A 21,912-nucleotide genomic window follows, 5' to 3' on the forward strand; every position below is an offset into this window, starting at 1 on the left:
CTATGTTTAATTGATCACCACCTTCGAGTGAGATTTGTTGTTGAGCATTGTATACAGTGCTATTGCCAATTTTTGGCATTAACTATAAGGGGAATCGAATCTACTGATAACAAAGGCAAAAGGAGTATAAGACACGAGAATTGGATTCAGTTCCCTCTTTGTGGTCTTTCACTTTAATTTCGCTCGTGTGATGTGCATACTGACAAAAGTGTTCCCTCAACCACAATTGTTAATTTGGCCATTCCTTTTGATTTTTTTTTAATTCCTCAAAAAATACTATAATTTGAAACATGGTAATACTATTATTTTCTGCAAGAATTGAGTGTAGCTGACATGCACATACTAAGATGGATATACCCTCATATAGAATTAGAGAGATTACAAATAGCTTACAAGTTTATGGTTTAGTCATATTTTGCGTTGACCTCTGGATATATTGATTTTGTAGATTTAAAATTAATGTAAGTGAAGATATTAAAGGAGAACGAAGTAGACCTAATCTACATGTAAAAATGTTACTTCAAAAGACTTAAACATTAATTTCTTGGAATCCATGCAAAGCTAGTGATAAATATTGCACAATAAAAGAAAAAAGTTATATATTGGTGATTGTAAATGTGTTTAGTTGCATTATTATGTTACTTTAAATCGTGCTTTATAGAAGTCTTATATAGTCCTATTAGACATTTGTACTCCGGTAAAAAATGTAAAAAAAGACTTACACTGTTAGTTCGACATGATCACCCACTCAGGATTACGACATACTTAGTTATTATAGTAATAATAGTATTTATTTTAAAAAATATAATTTTAAAAATCTTCTGCTGCTACTATTTTGAACCATATAGTATACAGCTTTTGATTTCCTTTGATCTGCCATGCTAATAACTGTGCTCCAGAAGAAACAAAAAAAAAAAAAAAAGACCCCCAAAACCAAAAAAGAAAGAAAAAAAAAGAAAAGAAAAGAAAAGGTAAATTAAAAATATTGTGGATAAACACCCCTTGAGCAGAGAAAAACAAACTAGTGAATTGTGCCCCCTAAGCATCAAACCCAAGGTCCCGCGCCCCGTGCCTCATGTCAATGTTTTGAATATATAGTATACTTTCCCAAAAAATATTCTACACTATGCTGCTCTGTTACTTTTTAATTACTCTTCTATATATTTTTCTATAAAAATATCTTAATGCAGCGCTTAATTAGATAGTTGCTACAATATGGAACCTTGTTAGCTTAAAGAGTTTTTATGGAGTATAAATTTAGTTAAATTAAGATAACCTTATTTATTAATATTTTTGGGTGTATTAACAACGTAGAGATTGCAAATCTCACATTTTTAAGAAACTTACTTATAAAAAATGACCGAGCCAGAAATTTTATTATGGATGTTTGAATTCGAAAAAGTAATATAATATTTATATATATATATATGTTAAGGGCGTTCGATATGTAATATATGCATCTGTAATACGTAGTAATTGATATGTCTACCCATTATAACTTTTCGATGAATGGTGTTCAGCTGAACATCCTTGCTCAGTTGTGGCTCCGCCACTAAGTATAAATACCATTTCGATAATTTGATAATATAAAAAATTCTTTACAACTGACGATATATATAACTTCAGCTCTTCTTTCAATAATACAAAAACCTAAGTTTTCTCTATTGCCAAGTGGTAGAACGTTTACGATATTACACCACAAACTGTTAAATTCGGCACAATTTACTAAGCTTAATGTCTAATATTTAAGTTGGAGACAAAATAATAACGAATTCTACACTTAGATCTGCGGATCTTGAAGATGAAGTAAGATTGAAGGCAAGTCCATTGACTGATTAATTAGGACTTGTAATCTGTAAACATCATGTTTAGTACTTACCTAACTAATTTTTGCAATGTCGGACAAATTAATACGTATGAAATTAGAGTACAAGTTGGTGTAGAAATTTGGTACACTTTTTGTCCGTCTTAGACGAAAGAAACTTGTGACTTGTGAGCGTTTGAAAACCGTTGTTTGGTTAACATTAATTAAAACCATATGTATGAGTATTGAAAGTAGCCAATTACGACTGAATTGAGAGACTTTCAAAATCAAATCTAATAAGATTCACTGAAAATAAAATAAGTGGCAAAATATCTAAAAATCATTCTAAATTTTGCACGAATTATTAATTGCACATTAAACTATTCATAACTTCAATTTCCTCTTAAACTTGGCTATTTGACAGCCACTAGCCCTCTACCCCTGAAAGTTGAGGGGCCAAAGCATGTGGATACACTCTATTTTAAGCGTGTGAGAGTGAAGAAAAACTTAAAAGTCAAAAAATCAGCTTTCAGGTGGTGTGTTTTCAACCGTTAATTATGACATAGCCATATATGATTATTTATTTATTCCATTATGTATGTTTTCATGCTTCATCTTAATATACACGGCATATCTTAATGTACACATCATAGTTAGCGCTCAGAGTGTGGCTTAGTGAGCAATGAAGTGGTAGAGAACTTTAGATATACATTTTCTTTCCATTTATCCAAGTTTTGGTGGACAAAGTTATCAGTATCTATACTGATGGAAAATAGTAGATAGCTCATAAAATTAATCGACGTACGTATAAGCTGATCTGAACACCACAACTAAAAAAAAAAAAAGAACGAAGTTGATGTTATGTTCTATTGACTATTGATAATGAAGACGAAAGATGTGAAAGAGATAACATAAATGAAAGGAAATTAAAGAGGGGAGTTGCCTCTCGTGCACTCCAAAACTTTCTAACAACCACACCAACTATGAAATTTACTACAAATAAGGAAAAATCATGTACACTTTCCCCTTATTTTCTTTGCGTTGAAAATGCTCCCTTTAATAATAATACAAATTCTTCACACACACACACACTCACAGACGTAGCTGCCCCGCAAACAAACTCCCATACGTTCATCCAAAGGTGGATTCTTCTACATAATTAAATTAGCGTTGTATGAAAGGTTAATTTAATATAAAGACGTTCTTTAAAAATGTTTTGAATTGTATATAAATTAAAGCTTGAATAAAAGGTAAAAAATATACTCCCTCCATTTCATAATAAGTGACTTTTTTTGCTTTTCATTTTGTTTCAAAATAAATGGTACTTTAAGATTTCAAGAAGAAATTGATCTTCTTCTTCCAAAATGACCCTTATTAAATTTAGATCGATCTCAAAAGTTACCTCATACGATAAGAAGTTGTCCATAATCAGTTAGTTGTATAAGATGACAATATTTCAACTGATACAGAACACTTAATACCTCGTAAGTGGTTGAGCTACACGTTTGAATAACGGACATTAAATTTAGGTCGATCTCAAAAGTTACCTCATACAATAAGAATTTGTCTATAATCAATTAGTCGTTTAAGATGACAATAATTCATTCCTTCAACTTATGTAAACACGTAATACCTCGTAAGCGGTTGAACTGAACGTTTGAAGATTAGACAACACAACATGACAACTTGAAACTCCAACACTGAAAAACACAATAACAAAGATGAAAGTCCAACACTGAAAAAAACTGTTTGGTAATATATTGGAGTGATATTTTAGTTATATTCTTAGGATAAAATTTTCAAGTTTAAAAAACTGGTCAAAGTGGGGAAAAAAAGGGTCGCTTTTACAAACCTCAACTCTTCAAGTAAAATGCATGTTAAACACAAATTCAATTTTCAAATATCATTTTCAAATTCAATTTTCAAATATTATTTTTAACTTCAACTTCAGTTTTTTTTTTTTCAAAGTTTCAACTAAATTTATGTCTAAACGCCTATTAAGATACCATGCAAACTCGTGACATTGAATATTGAGCTTAATTCAAGCTTAAAAATTAGCTTGTGAAATAAAAACTGTTCGAGAAAGCGACATATTGACTTAACCAATGCGAGGACTTAACTATATTTGTCTTTTGCGTCCACCCCACCAAAGGTAAGTGGGGTCCACCACACCCTTAATTAAAGTTGATTAAGCAAAAGAAAATAGGAAAAAGAATCAAATCTCAAGTTTGACTGGACCCGAAATATGAGAAAAAGCAGCATATTTCTTAGCAAAAAGAATAGACTATAGAGAGTCGTGAGGTGCCTGCTTTTGAATGTAAAACATAAGGCAAAGAGAAATAGTACAGCAAACTCCACACACAAATTAAAAGTGCTAATTCTATTCATTCATCTTTGCTTTCTCTTTACTTCCCTCAAAGGCTTAACAAAAAAAAAAACTAGTCACTGTTCCCTTCATTTTCTTTCTACTTTAAACATTCTTTCAACATTTTTAGTTCAGTTTTGCAGAAACTTGTTGTGTACTACCTTGTACTATGTTTATGTTTATGTTTACTACACATTTTTTCATGAACTTCCTGTGACCAGCCGACAATTCTGAACATCGTACTGTATCCCCAACCCCCTCCCAACAACCCCATCCCACCCTCTCAAAAAACCTCTTCATCACCGTTAGTACTGTTGTTTGTACAAGCAAAACACCTGCAGTAGCTTCCATCTATCTACTGTATCCTGTATCTGTCAATTGTCATTCCAAAAATCCCCTCTCTTCAACAAACTCAAGATTGTGACTTGAAATACCAATAAGAACAAAGGTAAAGTTCTAATCTTTAAACACAAGACTAATCAAGTTTTTGTCCTTTTCACTCATTTCTTGATTTTCCACACTCTTTGGAGCTCTGTTATTCACTTTGTTTTGTTTTTCACCATTAATGGCAGGTTTTGTGGAGATTGTAGGATGGAGGGGCCTTTTCTGAAATAATTATTTAGGGCTAAGAGTTGAAATTTATGCAGTTGGTGGTGCTTTTTTCAGCAAGATGAGCTACCAAAGATTCTAAAGAATTGATTTTTATGCAGTTGGTGTTTTTTGAGCAAGATGAGCTGCAAAAGATTCTAAAGAATTGATTTTTATGCAGTTGGGGTTGTGTTTTTTCCAGCAAGATGAGTTGCAAAAGATGCCAAGAATCAAAAGGGGTGATGAAAAATGTTGTCTTTATCATAATGCTTCTGAGTTGCAGTTTTTTTGTGGTGTCAAATGCAAGAAAACTGGCTGAAAATGGCGGTGATGGTCAAGTACGTAGCTTGATAGCCTTCAAGCAATCCTCTATTGAATCTGATCCAAAGGGGTTCTTGAAAGACTGGAGTTTATCTTCTTCAAGTCCTTGCAATTGGAATGGGATTTCATGCTCAAATAATGGTGAAGTTGTTGAGATAAATCTCTCTAGTGCAGGGCTTAGTGGCCCTCTTCACCTCTCTAATCTCATGGCTTTGCCTACTTTGCTCAGAGTTTATTTCAATGGCAACCATTTCTATGGCAATCTTTCCTCAAAAGCTACTAGTTCTTGTAGCTTTGAGTTTCTTGATTTATCATCCAACAATTTCTCTGAGGCTCTTGTTTTAGAGCCTTTGTTGAAGTCTTGTGATAGAATTAAGTACCTAAATGTCTCTGGGAACTCAATTCCAGAGGTTGTTCTAAAGTTTGGACCTTCACTTTTGCAACTTGACTTATCAAGAAACACCATTTCAGATGTTGGCATTTTGAGTTATTCACTGTCCAATTGCCAAAACTTGAATCTGCTTAATTTCTCCTCAAATAAACTTGCTGGCAAGCTAAAAAACTCCATTTCTTCTTGCAAGAGTCTATCTGCTCTTGATCTTTCACGTAATAACTTTACCGGAGAACTCAATGGTCTTGATTTTGGGACTTGTCAAAATCTCACTGTCCTCAATTTGTCTTTCAACAACCTTTCTTCAACTGAGTTCCCATCCTCTTTGGCTAATTGCCAGAGTCTCAATACTCTAGACATTGGCCATAATTCGATCAAAACGAAGATTCCTGGTGAATTATTGGTTAAGCTAAAGAGTTTGAAGCGATTGGTGTTCGCCCACAATCAGTTTTTTGATAAAATTCCATCAGAATTGGGGCAGATTTGCAGCACAGTTGAGGAGCTTGATCTTTCTGGAAACTGGTTGACTGGTGAACTTCCTTCAACTTTTAAATCATGCTCCTCACTTTTCAGTCTCAATCTTGGTAACAATGAGTTATCCGGCGATTTCTTGAGTACTGTTATCAGTTCATTGACAAGTCTTAGGTATCTCTACTTACCATTTAATAACATAACTGGTTATGTACCTAAGTCTTTGGTAAACTGTACACAACTTCAAGTGCTCGATCTCAGTTCAAACGCTTTTAATGGGACTGTACCTTCCGAGTTTTGTTTAGCAGCCTCGGGGTTTCCTCTGGAGACGATGCTGTTAGCCAGTAATTATCTTACAGGTTCGGTGCCTAAACAGCTCGGACTTTGTAGGAACCTGAGGAAGATTGATCTCAGCTTCAATAACCTGACTGATTCAATTCCATTGGAGATTTGGACCCTTCCAAATCTTTCGGAATTGGTAATGTGGGCTAACAATCTCACAGGCGAAATTCCTGATGGCATTTGTATAAATGGAGGAAACCTTCAGACTCTCATTCTCAATAACAATTTCCTCACAGGGCCACTTCCACAGTCCATTGCCAATTGTACCAACTTGGTTTGGGTTTCGTTGTCAAGCAATCGACTTTCTGGAGAAATACCACAAGGAATTGGAAATCTTGTAAATCTTGCTATACTTCAGTTGGGTAATAACTCACTTAATGGATCGATCCCTCAGGGATTAGGTACGTGTAAGAACTTGATATGGCTAGATTTGAATAGCAATGCTCTAACAGGTTCAATCCCTCCCGAGCTTGCTGATCAAGCTGGCCTTGTTACTCCGGGAATTGTTTCTGGAAAGCAGTTTGCTTTTGTGAGAAATGAAGGGGGAACTGAATGTAGAGGTGCTGGTGGATTAGTTGAATTCGAGGGTATTCGTGAAGAGAGGCTCTCAATACTTCCTATGGTTCATTCCTGTCCATCAACTAGAATCTATTCTGGCAAGACGATGTATACCTTCACGCGCAATGGGAGCATGATTTACCTTGATCTTTCCTACAATTCTTTATCAGGAACGGTTCCCGAGAGTTTAGGTTCGATGAGCTTTCTACAAGTTCTGAATTTGGGACACAACAATTTCACCGGAACCATTCCATCCAACTTTGGAGGTTTGAAGATAGTTGGAGTTCTCGATTTGTCACATAATAGCCTTAATGGATTCATTCCACCTTCATTAGGAGGCCTTTCGTTTCTTAGTGATCTTGATGTTTCAAACAACAACCTATCGGGAACAATTCCTTCCGGTGGACAGTTAACTACTTTTCCCTCTTCAAGATATGAGAACAATTCAGGCCTTTGCGGGGTCCCACTTCCTCCTTGTGGCTCTGGCAATGGACACCGTTCATCGAGCACTTACCATCACGGGAACAAGAAGGGTACAACTATTGGAATGGTGGTTGGGATTATGGTCTCTTTTCAATGTATTATCCTACTTATTATTGCCCTTTATAGGATTAGGAAGACTCAAACGGAGGAGGAAAAGAGAGATAAATACATTGATAGCCTTCCAACTTCTGGCAGTAGCAGCTGGAAACTATCAACCGTTCCCGAGCCTCTTAGCATTAACGTGGCAACATTCGAGAAACCGTTGAGGAAACTGACCTTCGGACATCTTCTAGAAGCTACTAATGGGTTCAGCTCCGAAAGCATGATTGGCTCTGGAGGTTTCGGTGAAGTCTACAAGGCTCAGTTGAGAGATGGAAGTACGGTCGCGATCAAGAAGCTCGTGCACGTAACAGGTCAAGGAGACAGAGAATTCATGGCTGAAATGGAAACTATTGGAAAAATCAAACATAGAAACCTTGTCCCTTTGTTGGGATATTGCAAGATTGGAGAGGAAAGGCTTCTTGTATACGAATACATGAAATATGGAAGTCTTGAATCTGTTCTTCATGAAAGGGAGATTCTTGATTGGGAAGCTAGGAAGAAAATCGCGATAGGATCAGCAAGAGGGTTAGCATTTCTTCATCACAGCTGCATACCCCACATAATTCATCGCGATATGAAGTCAAGTAATGTGCTATTAGACGAAAACTTTGAGGCTCGGGTTTCTGATTTTGGCATGGCGAGGCTGGTGAATGCATTGGATACTCATTTAAGTGTGAGTACACTTGCTGGTACTCCAGGTTATGTTCCTCCAGAGTACTACCAAAGTTTCAGGTGCACTGCAAAGGGGGACGTGTACAGTTATGGTGTCATATTATTGGAGCTTCTTTCGGGGAAACGGCCAATAGATCCCCGGGAATTCGGTGATGATAACAATCTTGTTGGATGGGCAAAGCAACTTCATAATGAGAAAAAAAGTCATGAGATTCTTGATCCTGAGCTAATAACAAATTTATCTGGTGATGCTGAACTTTACCATTATTTAAAGGTTGCGTTCGAATGCCTTGATGAGAAACCTTACAAAAGGCCAACAATGATACAAGTGATGACCAAGTTTAAGGAACTACAAGCTGATTCAGAAAGCGATATTCTTGATGGAATTTCAGTGAAAGGTTCTATACTCGAGGAATCCCAAGAAAGAGAACCTTAAATCAAATGATATTTTGATGTTTTTGTGGTTAGAATTCTGTTGTTATTTTTTATTGCCTCATCATGGATAGTAGTAGAAACTTTTCATCTTAATGGTTCTCCATACCACTGAGATTTATAAGAGTTTATACTTCAGATTTTGCCTACTGTGTAAATATTAGAACACGACAGAAATGGAGATCTGTGTTGCTTATGTTTTGATCCATCACAATTTTGCTGCATCTGTTACCAAGATTTTTGTTGCATATATAGAACATGACTACAATTTCATAGTTTTCAGATAAATGTTTCTTTTCGCCGCGTCTAAATCACTAAAATTTGATATTATCATTTAGTTGCATCAACATCTTTTATGTTAGCAACTGATATGCAGTCAAAAGCTCAGATTTTGAGCCTTCCATGCTATTCATCTAATGTTAACTACGTACCAAGTTTGTTTTTTGTTGGAAAAAACAGCATACAGAACTAGTAACCAACCCTTTTAGATGTGTAGCAATTGCAATGGATTGATTGGTATCCAAATGCAAACTAAAGGCAACTTGTTTTGATAAGAGAATTGATCTTAACTTGTATTAAGGATTGCCAAGACCATATCCCATTCATAAAGAGCCAATATTGCTTCTAACACCCCGCATGCTCAGGAATGGACAACGGGAGGATGAACAATTTAAGATGCGGCCCAACATGAAGTAAATAATGAATTGGGATGGGTCTAACTCTAATATAAAAAATGAACTTTGGACCTAACTCAATCATGGAAAATCTCAGTTTATTACTTTAACCACTATTCAACATGTTTGAATCAGCATATTCTGATTGTAATTTGTCAAAGTAGTCCTATTCTACTACCACTTTCTTAAACTCCAATAAAATGACTTTTGGTGTTGTTCAAAGACTAGTGATTCTGCTTTTTCTGGTTCTTTTTTTTGGACAACTTTGGATAAGTTGCTTTTACAGCTCATGAAATTGCTTATCCTTTTTAGTTAATCATAACAAATTCATAAAACGCCGTAAATTGTGGTTATGATCAAGATTTTTGTTCGATTGTTTGATTGTTTATGCGCTCATGATTCTTTCTCTAGAATCAATCAAAAGTCGTCTTTAGACATTTACAACCAGAGGCAGATACACAGTTTGGTGTACGAGTTCGACAGAATCAGTAGCATTAGTCCAGGTTATGTATATGTAATAAGAAATTCATTAAATATGTACATATAATAAGCTGCAAACCCAATAACATAAATGTGTGAGGAATTCAATGGCAAGTGAGGAATCGTTAAAATCCATAAATTTCAAATTTTTAAATCCGCCTCGATTTACAACCTTTTCTTGCCACGTTATTGCTTAGTAGGTTGTAGGCAGGCATGAGTTACTCCATTCAATAATACTGTGGATGGATTATCCTTAGGATCAAATTTATTGACTTTACTAGGCTTTTGTAGCTTATTTGACTTAAAGGAATGTAGAAGCTAAGCACTCTTATTCATTCAGTGATTTGGCACTGGACATTTCCAAAATGAATTTTATCGGATAAATTTAATATAGTAGACTCCTTGTAAAGACATTATTTTTTAGACATCCAGAATAGCCTTCCATTCAAGAACTGAGTCATATTCGTTCACTAGAGGCACACCATATGCTTTTTAAGGTTCTTCTCCTCAATATTCTTAGGTAAAATAGCAGAAGTTCACATCTTTTCTTTTTTCGTTTCATTGATAATTGAAATAAATCTAAACGGCTTGTGAATCTCCTAACAGATGAAATTTCAATATAAATTGAAAAGAAGTAAAAAAATTAAAAAAAAAAAAAATAATAATAATAATAATAGTACCTAAATTCTAGTCTATTGGTACAAAGGTCAAATCTCATTAAAGTTTTTGCCTTTTATTTTTCTTCATCTTCCTATTTCGGTCCACTCCTCTCCCCAAAAGAATAAATGAAAACATAAAAAAATAAATCGACAGATCACATGGCTAGGCCCCAATTTCCAACACTAAAGAAATAAGACAAGAAATTTGAAAAGATTTAGAGAAGAAAATGTTGAGGGAAAATTGATCAAGCTATAATAACACTAGAGTATCATTGCAATTGCCAATTGGTGGCCCTAAAGGAGTTTCATAGATGGTGATCATTAGCTAATTGACACTAAAGCTCAATTGTAGTGCAATCCATTCTATTTTGTCCTTAAACAGTGATAAAAAGCTTGATTTGCCATATCTTCTTCATATCAATTATATAAGCTTTTCAAAATGTATACTATGACTTTAGCTTTCTCTTACTTTTACGTTAATTTGATTGAATGATAACTATATGTTGTCACCTAAGTTGGTCTTAGAATTTCACTTTTTAACTTTTAAAACAGATGTTATGAATAGAAGTAAAAAATTAGACTGAAGATGTTCATTTTGGTAACTCAACCACATGCAAATTTTCGTCGGTTGTCCCTTTTTTGGGACAGTTGTTTAGTAAACGATCCTTTTTCTATTTTTCTTGCAGCTTATGGACCTTTTAGATCACAGCCTAAAGATATCTTTTAAGCAAACTAAAAATGTAACACCTCAAACCTTTAACTTATAGCCTATTTGGCTAAGCTTATTTTTCCCCCAAAAGTACTTTTTTTTTTCTTTTCAATAAGTGCTTATTTTAAAAAAAGTGAGGTGTTTGGCCAAGCTTTTGGGAGAAAATAAATGCTTTTGGGGAATAGCGAGCTTTTTTTGAAGTTAAAAAAATGCACAAAAAAGTCTTTTTGAAAAGTACTTTTGAGAAAAATACCTTAAACACTTTTAAAAGGGCCAAACACTAATTGCTGCTCAAAAGTACTTTTTAAATTAATTGGCCAAACACAAACTGCTTTTAGCTAAAAGTACATTTTTGAAAAGTACTTTTGAAAAAAATACTTTTAAAAATAAGCTATTTTAAGAAGCTTGGCCAAACAGGCTATTAAGCTTTAACCATGATTTTCGACTTAAAAATCAGATAGAGAATGTTGGAGTTGGAATTTTGCATCAGTTCAGCAGATGGAGTTTTACGCCCAGAATTACAGGCCGTAAAATAGATTACGGACCATATCTCGGTCCGTAAAAGTTCATGCGAGCTAACTTCACTTACTAGAAATTTACATTGTTAATTACGGACCGTAATTGAAATTAGGACCCGTAACTTGTGGACATAATTAAGGAGGGAGTTAATGCAGTGCACTGTTTTGGGACATTGTTAATTACGGTCCAATTTTACGGATCATAATTTGGTTCGTAAAAACCCAGCCCACACCAAAACCTATAAATAGCTAATTTCAGTTCTAATTTTTAGTTTTACAAGTCCCTAAACCCTAGAACGACCTGTTCTTCTCCTCCATCACCAAGAACACTAAGGTAAGCTATCCTAACCTATTCCAAGTGGACTAAATCATGTGTTCATCTAACCTAATTAGGGAATTATTGTTCTTAACTTAGGGGTTTCAAGAAAACCCATATTCAAGGTTTGAGACACAAGCTTTTGGGATTCTTCTCAAAGATTCAGACTTTTATTGTGGATTGTGAAGCAACTAAGGTATGTCGGGCTAACTATTTACGTTATGGAACGTTTATGATTCTCCCTACGCCTCATTCTACATGCTTATCAGTAATTTTACTCAGAAAATTTGACTTCCCCACCTAGCTACTCTAGGTTAGGGGGTCAAAAGTACATATATACTTTGTTTAAATAAGGCCCTAACTTTTGAATGTGAATCAGACTAACCACCTGTTCATCTAGTTTCTTGAATATTCATCTAGTTTCTTGAATAGTTGTAGAATCACTATCTTCTAGGGTTATAGTTTCATAATTCGTTCATGGTGATCACTTTGAATATCATGAACTCAGAACGTAATCGTTATAGATTTGTGTATTGATATCACATGAGTCTCAATCAGTATATAATCAGTTATTTGTTTAAGTTCCATAATCAGAAACAGTTATCATGCTATCAGCTATAGCCAATCTCAGTCTTGTAAATTATATAATGTTGAACACATGTACGTATTTTGGGCCCTAGGCCACGGTTTATGCATAGGAATTTTTACGCGTTATAGCTACTTCAATACATAATTAGTGGTAATAACTACCTTTTATTTTAATTACTAATAATAACTAAATACTTTTCTAATTTAACTATTATAACTACACGAATTTTTGAATTACCATTTCACAAATACACCTAAAAATTAGCACCCCAATCGATCATATACCTTTAATGGTAACAATATTAATCACTTAATATACATTACCATTCTCTCTCCTTTTTCATACCTTCTTACCTTTTATGATCGTCTTCTTCCTCTCTTCACCACTTTCCGGCAAAAATTTCAATTCCATTCTACAATCAAGAAGATTCGTCGTATTCTTTCTTTTTTTTTTTTTTCAAAAAAAAGGAAAAAGAAACCTTAAAAGTACGGTCTATCCCCATCTCCTTTGTTTCCATTGAAATTTTTATTTGTGTTATTATTCTTCCAAAATCAACTTGGTGGAGTAGTTGCCATGGTGGCGGTTATGGCGGCGCACACGAGAGAAGGGGAGAGAAAGTTTTTAGGGTTTTGAGAAGACGAAAATATATGTATTTGTGTATGTTCTATGATATAACTACCAATTGTTGTGGTTGGTGGTGTATTTTTGTAAGTTTTTCTATATATTTGTGTATTTTGTTCAAATTAATTCCATAGTTCATTCTAGTTTTAAATACACGGGTGACGCAAAATACATGGTAAGTTTCTATACATTTATGAATTTTGTTCAAATTAATCCCATCAAATACATGGGTGATGCAAGTTGTTACTCACACAAATACATGAGATTTAATTTAAAATACATGGGGTTTGATTGGAAACTTCAATATATTAGTTATGTTATCAAATACATGGGTAAATAAAAACGAAATCAATATTGAAAACTTCAAATACATTACCACTAAATACATGGGTGATCAACCGTTACTCACACAAATACATGATATTTAATATAAAATACATGGAGTTTGATTGTACATTAGTTATGCTATCAAATACATCGGTAAATAAAAAACGAAATCAATATTGAAAACTTCAAATACATTGGTGTTGATTGATCGTGTTTGTTTTGTCAATGTATTTTCGAGGTGTTGAAGATTTAATTTGAAATTTGAATTTTTACGTTTGAATGTTGAAGAATGCATGGAAGAAGAGAAACGTGTATGGAAAGAGAATATTACAGGAGATTTTGCGGAAAAGAAGGTAAAAAATATCTTAATTTCTCATTTAATACCACCACCGTTCTGCCCTAAAATAAAGGACACTTCCTTTTTTGCATGCTCATGTATTTGCCGACAACAAATACATGCGAAAACATACACAAATCACGATTTTTAGCTACGAATGGTAATATTAAAAAGGTGGGCTACAAATTAGAAGCTACACAAGGTAGTCATTTGAGAAATTTTACCTTATGCATACGTATTGCTTGGGCCTTTAGGCCACGATTTTTGCGCACATTATTTGGGCCCTGACTTATATTTATAGTTATATAGGTGATTCTTAATTCGGGAATGGGGGAGTACTTGATTCTTGCTTTCCTGTTTAGTTCAGTTTCAGTTTCAGTTTCAGTACTTATATTTCTTTCTTTCAGTTGCTTTACATACCAGCAAATTCAAATGTGTTGATGTCCTTTTTTATTGCTTGGGGGCGTGTATCTCGCGATGCAGGCAACGATATTCAGGTCGACGATCCAACTAGCTAGGACATGCTCGTATCAGTTATTGGTGAGCCCCTGTTCCTCCGGGGTGTTATCCTGCTTCAGTCTTCCCAGCATTTAGACAGTTATCTTTAGAAGTTTCATAGACATAGTCTAGCCAGTTAGATATTAGCAATGTTTTATGTATTAGCCTTGTTGGCTATTTATTCAGATATTTTAGACTTAAACGAGTATTTTCACATTTAATATATTTTCAGTCAAGCTTTTAGTAGATCAGCATGTGTTAGCCTTATTTCCTTATTATTGCATGTTTTGATATCACATGTTGATTCAGCCAGCCTATGGGTTCGCTCGGTCACATGTAGTTAGGCACCGAGTGTCGTGTTACGCCTAGGCCATGGTTCGGGGCGTGATAAAAAATCTTATGAGAAAACATTCAATTACGGTCTAAAATTTTATAAGTTATTACAAATGTTAGACGACGATTTAACATTTCATTTTTTTGCGTGGATCTCCCTTCAAAGACGTTGGTCTTTAATTTTTGCCTCTCGAATTGCTGGTCTTTAATTTTTTCCCTTCGCTTAAAAAAGTGGCCGAAAATACCCAGAGGTTCTGGATTCGAACTCCCGCTCAGTTAAAAAAAAAAAAAAAGAATTTTGCAAGCCAAGACTTTCGCGAAACCTCTGCCTTAAGGCCTAACATTTGTCCAAAATTAAGCCTATTCGGGCAAAAGTTAGGCCTTAAGGCAGATGTTTGCCTTTAGGCCTAATTTTGGGCAAAAGTTTGCCTTAAGACAAACCTCTACCTTATGGCATAACTTTTGCCTGAATAGGCCTAATTTTGGGCAAAGGTTTGCCTTAAGGTCTAACTTTTGCCCGAATAGGCCTAATTTTGCTACGAAATTCTGCCTTGCGATTTTTTTTTTTTTGATTGAGCTGGGGATCGAACCCAGGACCTCGGAATATTAGGTGAAGGGTAAAAATTAAAGACCAACAATTTGAGTGGCAAAAATTAAAGACCACCCCCGAATAAGGACAATCGTGCAAATTGCCCGTGACATTTTTTTGTGTGGAATGCCCTTCAAAGGCACCGGTCTTTAATTTTTGCTCCTCATATTTGAAATCTTTAATTTTTATCCTTCGCCTAAAATCGATGGCTTCCTGGTTCGAACCCCCCGCTCAGTCAAATATTGAAAAAAAAAATCGTAAGGTAGAAGTTTGTAGCAAAGTTAGGCCTATTCAAGCAAAATAGGATAAGCCTAACTTTGCCCGAGAAGTTAGGCCTTAAGGCGGAGGTTTGTCTTATGGCCTAATTTTGGGTAAAAGTTTATTTTAAGACAAACATCTACCTGATTAGGCCTAATTTTGACCGAATAGGCCTAATTTTGCAACAAACCTCTATCTTGCAATTTTTTTTGACTGACCCGAGGTTTGAACCTAGAACCTCGTGGTATTAAGCGAAGGGCAAAAATTAAAGACCAACAATTTGAGGGACAAAAATTAAAGACCAGTGCCTTTGAAGGACGATCGTGCAAATGAACCTATTTGCGAAACATTTTTTTGTGCGGATTGCCCTTCAAAGGCACTGGTCTTTAATTTTTGCCCTCAAATTAGTGGTCTTGAATTTTTTCCCTTCACCTAATACTTCGAAGTTCTGGGTTCGAACCTCAGCTCAGTAAAATAAAATAAGGAATTTCGCAAGGCAGAGGTTTGGAAAACTCTAACTTTGGCCCAAATTGGCCTAACTTTGCTACGAAACTCCGTCTTGCGATTTTTGTTTTTACTGAGTCGGAATTTGAACTCCAAACCTCATAGCATTAGGCGAAGGACAAAAATGAAAACCACCAATTTGAGCGGCAAAAATTAAAGGCCAGTGCCTTTGAAGGATAATCGTGCAAATGACCCTTTGCGAAACATATTGGACTTTCGATCTTTGACATGAATTCTGCAAAGTGAGCCTTACTAAGACGGCCCACTGAAAAATGTGAAGCGTTAAGTTCTTCCTTTCACCAATTTCATGTGTATCTATCTGCGCTTAACAAAAATGTCATTTGCTTAAACATTGAATAAAGCTATTTTATATCAAAATAAATTGATAATTATACAGGAGATTATAGCTTATAACAACGCTAGTCTTCGATAAATCGAACATTCGGCAATTCTCCTAGATAAAGGCTAGGAAGGTATGAAACCATATTTTAAGAAAAAATAGGCACAGAAAGGGTTAAATTCACAAATAGTCACTTTTTTACTCCTGAATATTGTAATTGAATTTCATTTGTGGAACTTGAAATTCAATGACAATAATTATTAAGCCTATATAACCTACCTCCCGGTCCAACAGAAGAAGGTTGATCACTTTTGAGAGCCCTTTTGTTAAATCAGTTCCTTATTTTTTTAAATGAATTACAATCGGTAAAGTAACTGGCGGAAGGGGTGGGCGGCTTGATTTGACATTGTTGTTACTCTGATCTGGTCGAGGTGATTTTCGTTTACCAGCACAAGTGTTCTAAATTCCCATGATCGAGTCTTTCTGACCCCTGTGAACATTTTTTCTTAATGTATTAAGTTTGACATTCTTACCGATGAAAAGTGGTGGGTGTCAGCTAACGTCCATTTATGGTTCGGTTCTGAATTCTGATAATGCAATTTCACGAGGAGTCGTTAGTTGGGCACTGGTTAAATTCTGGCCTGAATGTACGACGCTGGGTCGGAATACCCCATAAAGGAAATCTTTTGTACTCCCCACCCCCACCCCCCACCCCTGCCCAACAACACACAATCTTCACTTTACGCTACGCCGCTCCTCTTTCATCATACGGCATGGAATTAGACTTCAGGGCTGGAAAGTAGCCGGTGGGCGTATTTCTACTAGTAGAAGCATATGGTTGTTGCATGTGTTTAAACTTCATTATTGTAGATTGATCTAATAAAATTTGTTTTCTTAATCCTTGTCACGGTTTGGTTCTCTGAATATTAATTTCCTTATTGCCGTATTGATTGAGTCATTTGTTTGGTACGTGTTTGGAAGCTTTGAGATACCAGTATTAAGTTATTGATAAATTGTTAATTTGTATATTGATTGTACTCTCTCGACAAATTGCCAAATTATATTTTTTTAAATAAATATAGTAAAATTTTACACAGTAAACTTTAGAACGGCCGAAAAGAAACAAACCTCGAGATATGAAAAAAAAAAAAGGATTACCCTGTTGGAATCGTTTTACAATATAGTAGAAAATACATGCCATTTTAATTGTGTACTGATGGACAGGACAAGGATAGGGTGGTGTGAGTAGAAAAAGACAAAGACTTGGTCTAAATATCCTCTACTGACTGGGTCTACCAAATGCCAAACATTGGACTGCCATTCAGTAAACAAAACAAATACTAATACTAATAAATAAAAATACAAAAAACTTCTCTCTTATTTCTCTATTTCCTTAATTTTCCTATCCTTTTTGACAGCTAAGGAAACAAAGTCTCACATCCATGATCCAACTGCCACCTCTCTCCCCTCTCTCAATGTAATAGTAGTAATATTTACGAATAAACTTCTTTAAAATGTGAGATTTGAAATGCTTAAAATTAGATATGTTATCTGTTAAAAATTGATTACGTTGATGGTGTATATTATTTTAAACTTGTAATATTTTGTCATATCTCTACAGAGGTAGATTTAGAGCTTCAGTTACGATTTCGGCAAAATCTAGTAACTTTAGCTGAAATTTTGTATTTATATCGAAAATTTACTTAACATATATAAATAATTCATAACTGAATAAATTGTCTTTTCTAAAATTTAGAACTCATAAACTTAAAATTAATTCGAGAGAGACAATGATATGCGCATGGATTTGCACATAATCAATTGTGACAAGAGTTTGAATTCGGAATTGTGGAGTTATATGGCTTTACGTTCTATTTCAAATTAAGTTAATTTTGAGTTGTTCATACAAAATCTCTCTCTCTCTCTCTCTCTCTCTCTCTCTCTCTCTCTCTATATATATATATATATATATATATATATATATATATATATTAGAAAAATATTACACATATATAAATAATTAAATTATTTTTAGCGTATTTAAAATGTCTCCGCCAATGATGGAGATATCTGCACATGATATTAGGACTTAGGATCAAATGAAATAATTAAATTAAGAAATCATCGTCGTAGAAAAATATTACATATATATAAATAATTAAATTATTTTTAGCGTATTTAAAATGTCTCCGCCAATGATGGAGAGGTGACAATCTGCACATGATATTAGGACTTAGGATCAAATGAAATAATTAAATTAAGAAATCTAATGGCCTTATCGTCAGTTGTTAATGATAATGCACCCTCCTTTATTTATTAGTTAGTATAGTAATTATAAAATTAGCTGTCAGAAAAAATTCGACTGATTGTTTGGTTCCATAATGAAACCCCAATTGGCATGTTGTTATCACTAACAAACAAAAATGTTAATCCTGGTTTGTCTTTTCCTTCTTTAAACTATACTTACTCTAATAGATTCTACTATTCATCCTTTTTCCCGTGATAATCCCTAGGCTAGCACTGCTAGTGATCTATTTTACTGCTACTTTATAGTCTTTTCATACATACATTAATTGCTTCTCTTTTTCTTTATCTCCCCATTTTAATTTATACTTTTATTTCGTAGATGCTATAGCCTTTTGCTTCTACAATGTTAATTTGTCGATAATGGACTTGTCACTACCAATTTCCAAATAGTCGTTTGGAATTTAATTGAGATTTGAAAGAAAATAAATTTAAAATTGTAGTAGCTAGAAAAGTTAAAGTTATGTTTGAACAAAAATGAATTTGAAGTATTGTGAGTGAAAAATTAAAAATTTCCTAAAATTAAATTATATATTACAAATTTAAAGTTTGAAATCATGGATCAGTTCGATAAACAAGTAAAATAGTTATCAAATTTTATTCGTAGCCAAATGACACCTAGAGTTTGCTTTTTCTTGAAGATACAAATATATTCATATGCGCGTACATATACACACACGTAGTTTTATTATATACTACATGGCTATTCACTTAAAACACAATGTATGTATTTAATTTATTGACTAAACTTGTCGATCGGAAGTCATTTTAGTAGCCACTTTGATCCTCTCTCTCCTCTTTTTTATTTTTTTTTATTTTTAAATTGACTATAATTAAAGAAATATTTTTTTGAAATTAATAAGGTATTACATTTTAAAAGTAAAGCCTAACACTTAGTAACAAATTCGTACTTGTTGTTACTCTGCGTAATAACAATAACTATGGCTTAATAACAAATCAGTTAACATCATCAACAACAACATATCCAGTGCAATTTCATAAGTGGAGTTTGAGGAGGGTAGAATGTACGCGGACCTTGCATTTACCTTTGTGGCCAGCGAGAAAGTTTCCAAAAGACTCTCCGTTTAAAAAGAAATAATAGAAAAGAAAGAAAAGGAAAATAGAAGTACAAAAAATATATGCTCGATTATCTTATTAAAGCTCTCTCATGTTATCATTGCCCAAATAAAAAATAAAATTATATCAAGTTATCACTCAATACGATTATACCTATAAAAAAAAAAAAAAAAAAAAAACGTTTCATCTAATCTTGGAAGCTTTTCTATTAGTACTAAAGTTCACTACTTCTTCCTTTAATTTATAAAACTGGAAATTTAAAAACCTCTTGGGAATAACTTTTTTCTTCTTCTAAACTGTGTGGAAGTCCTTTTCTGGTGCGGAATACAATAGTTAGTTCATTATCAATCATTCTTTATTTGATTACAAAATATCGTAAATTTATTATTACACTAAACAAGTCAATGTCCCCCACCACCCACCCCAAATGATTCCAAATAAATGATGAATTACGTTGTTCCTGTCTTGTCTTTTTTTCTAATCACACTAGCACGTAATACGGACACTTGAGCGGTCCACAATAATTTGCTTAGGCTTCCTTTTTTTTTTCCTCTTAGAGGAATTTAAGTTATATATTTATTGATATTATGATAGTACAAATTCCTTTTATACTATTATTAGTGTAATTTGACTCTTTATAATAAGTTTTCGTTCTACTTCTCAAGTAAGCTTGTTAGATTTGGTGTGGAAATTTAATTGTTGGTCCATGTTACCTTATTTTGTGAAAGAAAAATATAATATATTATCGAGGCACTCAATATAAACTTTTATTTATTTATATGTCAGTCATTGTTCTTTTGAGCGGAGGGTCTATTGGAAACAACCTCTCTACCCCACAAAGGTTGAGGTTGTAACTCCTCTTACCTTTAAGTTAAGCTACGTTCATGATTCGGGACTTAAAAACCAAGACGGAAAGTGTTGGGATTGAAATTGGCCTTAAATTGTTAAAATGACATTCTACGTCATTTGTACGGGCCGTACTTATGTGACGTACCTCGCGAGGAGAAAACAAAAGCTACTGGAATTTGGCATTCCAGGTATGGCCTGAATGTACGGGCCGTACATTATTGTACGGTCTTGGTCGTATAATTTATACGGGCCGTACTTTAAAGTACGGGTCGTACTTTTTATCCCATACCCTACAGACGAAAAATCATGGTTTCTGGGATTTGGCACATGAGGTATGCCCAAATTGTACAGGACGTACAATCTTGTACGGGCGTACATGTTAGCCGCACTTCTCCCAGATTCAGCAAAAGTATAAATACAAGACTTGAGTTCTTTTTCTTATTTTTCATCCTCTCCAGGCCCTAGAACAAAGTCTTCTTCTCTCACCATCAAGATAAACTAAGGTCTCACCATCAAGATAAACTAAGGTAAGCCTATTCTAAGCCTTTCAAGTGAATTTTAACCTATATCCATAATTTCCAAATAAGAATTCATTATTCCTAACCTAGGGTTTTCAAGAAAACTCACCTCAAGGATTCAAGATTAAGGCTTTTGGGATTCTTCTCAAGTTCAGACCATTAGTTACAAGTTTTGGAGTATTAACAGGTATGTAGCGTTTCTATCCACGTGTGGGAACATCATTGTTCTTTCCCATGCCACGTTCTTCCATGATTATACGAAATTTCACCATAACTAGGGTTCCAGCCATGTTCATGATAACCCTAACTACATATACTATGATATACCATGTTGTATTACTAATTCGTTATTGTATTCTAAATAGTCCATTTTGGTTATTGAGAATCTATCTGTATTCCATGAAAACCCATACTTTGCATTCCATGGGTTCTTAAATGCAAGATATGAACTTTTAAGTTTATTTTCATGAACTTTCACATGCTTCCATGTTTTCATACAAGTTATACTACATATCTATCTTCGGATTATAGTACAATCAAAAATCATGTTTACAATCATGTTTATATAATTCATAGGCTACTAAGCCAATTATATCCATGTTCATGTTTTGGGAGTTGCACAAATTATCTAGAAGACTTCAGACAGCTCGAAACTATTAATGTCAGCGTAGGATAAGGATCGCTAAACCCAGTTAGGACGATTCCTTCATGTGTACCCATTGCGGGTTATTGGATCCATTCACGTTCATGTTCATGTCTTGTACCCCGGCAAGGTACAAGATGGCTTAGTTGGTCAGGCAGAGATCAGACGCTACATACTTACGTGGTGGTTACATGTCGGTCATACTAAGGCTCTCCCACTTAAAATGTTTACTCACGTTGC

General features: G+C 34.3%; 1 protein-coding gene across 1 annotated transcript; it reads left to right on the forward strand.

Annotated features, from left to right (window-relative positions):
- The first annotated feature begins 4,100 nt into the window (after window positions 1-4,100).
- On the forward strand, window positions 4,101-8,725 carry LOC132037895 (receptor-like protein kinase BRI1-like 3). Its single transcript, XM_059428533.1, has 2 exons — window positions 4,101-4,617; window positions 4,742-8,725. Exon 2 carries the CDS (start codon window positions 4,964-4,966, stop codon window positions 8,531-8,533), a length of 3,570 nt encoding a protein of 1,189 aa, XP_059284516.1. The 5' UTR covers window positions 4,101-4,617; window positions 4,742-4,963; the 3' UTR covers window positions 8,534-8,725.
- Window positions 8,726-21,912: the final 13,187 nt, after the last annotated feature.

This window comes from Lycium ferocissimum, chromosome 11 (assembly GCF_029784015.1).
Source record: "Lycium ferocissimum isolate CSIRO_LF1 chromosome 11, AGI_CSIRO_Lferr_CH_V1, whole genome shotgun sequence".
Lineage (NCBI taxonomy): Eukaryota > Viridiplantae > Streptophyta > Magnoliopsida > Solanales > Solanaceae > Lycium > Lycium ferocissimum.

Bases quoted from the DNA above. Each gene is read 5' to 3' on its own strand.
- LOC132037895 (XM_059428533.1), top strand. From the start codon at position 4,964: ATGAGTTGCAAAAGATGCCAAGAATCAAAAGGGGTGATGAAAAATGTT.